The 606-nt window shown below is 32.7% G+C and overlaps 1 protein-coding gene across 1 annotated transcript; it reads right to left on the bottom strand.

Annotated features, from left to right (window-relative positions):
* Positions 1-406: 406 nt before the first annotated feature.
* Positions 407-525, bottom strand: Tsp_15943 (hypothetical protein; the record flags this gene model as incomplete). The annotated part of the gene is made up of 1 exon (XM_003367272.1): positions 407-525. A coding segment is annotated over exon 1 (119 nt), but the record flags the coding sequence as incomplete, so codon positions are not given.
* Between the last annotated feature and the right edge of the window lie 81 nt (positions 526-606).

Raw genomic sequence — 606 nt, forward strand, 5'->3', positions numbered from 1 at the left:
GTATTACATTGCACATTTATCTTTTTTTGAAAAATAAACTGTTTCATTAATAAAGAATTGTTGTTTTTGCTGTTGCATTGTTCTTGGTTTATATTAAAAGAAAAATATTTTTTCTTACTTTTAAATAGATTATTAATTTACTTGTGTTACGTGTATTATTTCATTTTCCCCCATTTTAACTGTTTTGTTTTTGTTCCTATAAACTAATTAATATTGCTGGCTGGCAACTAGTAATGGCAAACATGATTTTCCCCTTTTTAACTAATCCTACATGAGCATCATCGTTAAGAAATAACGCAGTATTGGTCTTTTGTTACGTCTGTGTATTGTGTCCTTGTAATGAAAAAACTTTCCACACTCGACTTTGCCAAATCGTATCTATCTTCTCCAACGTGCCTATACTTACCTCACTTGAACAACAACGGAATTGACCAACGAACGCCACTGACCAACAACGATCCGATCCAACCTATCCACAACCTTCACCGATCTTGCCTTTCTCCACTTGTCTTCTTTCTTCTTCATGTGGATTATTTTTCCTTGGTTTATTACCTGTTTACCTTATTTGTATGCCAATGATTTTTCATGGGTTCAAAAAATTTTACC

The sequence above is a fragment of the Trichinella spiralis genome (genome assembly GCF_000181795.1).
Source record: "Trichinella spiralis strain ISS 195 chromosome Unknown Scfld4550, whole genome shotgun sequence".
Taxonomy (NCBI): domain Eukaryota; kingdom Metazoa; phylum Nematoda; class Enoplea; order Trichinellida; family Trichinellidae; genus Trichinella; species Trichinella spiralis.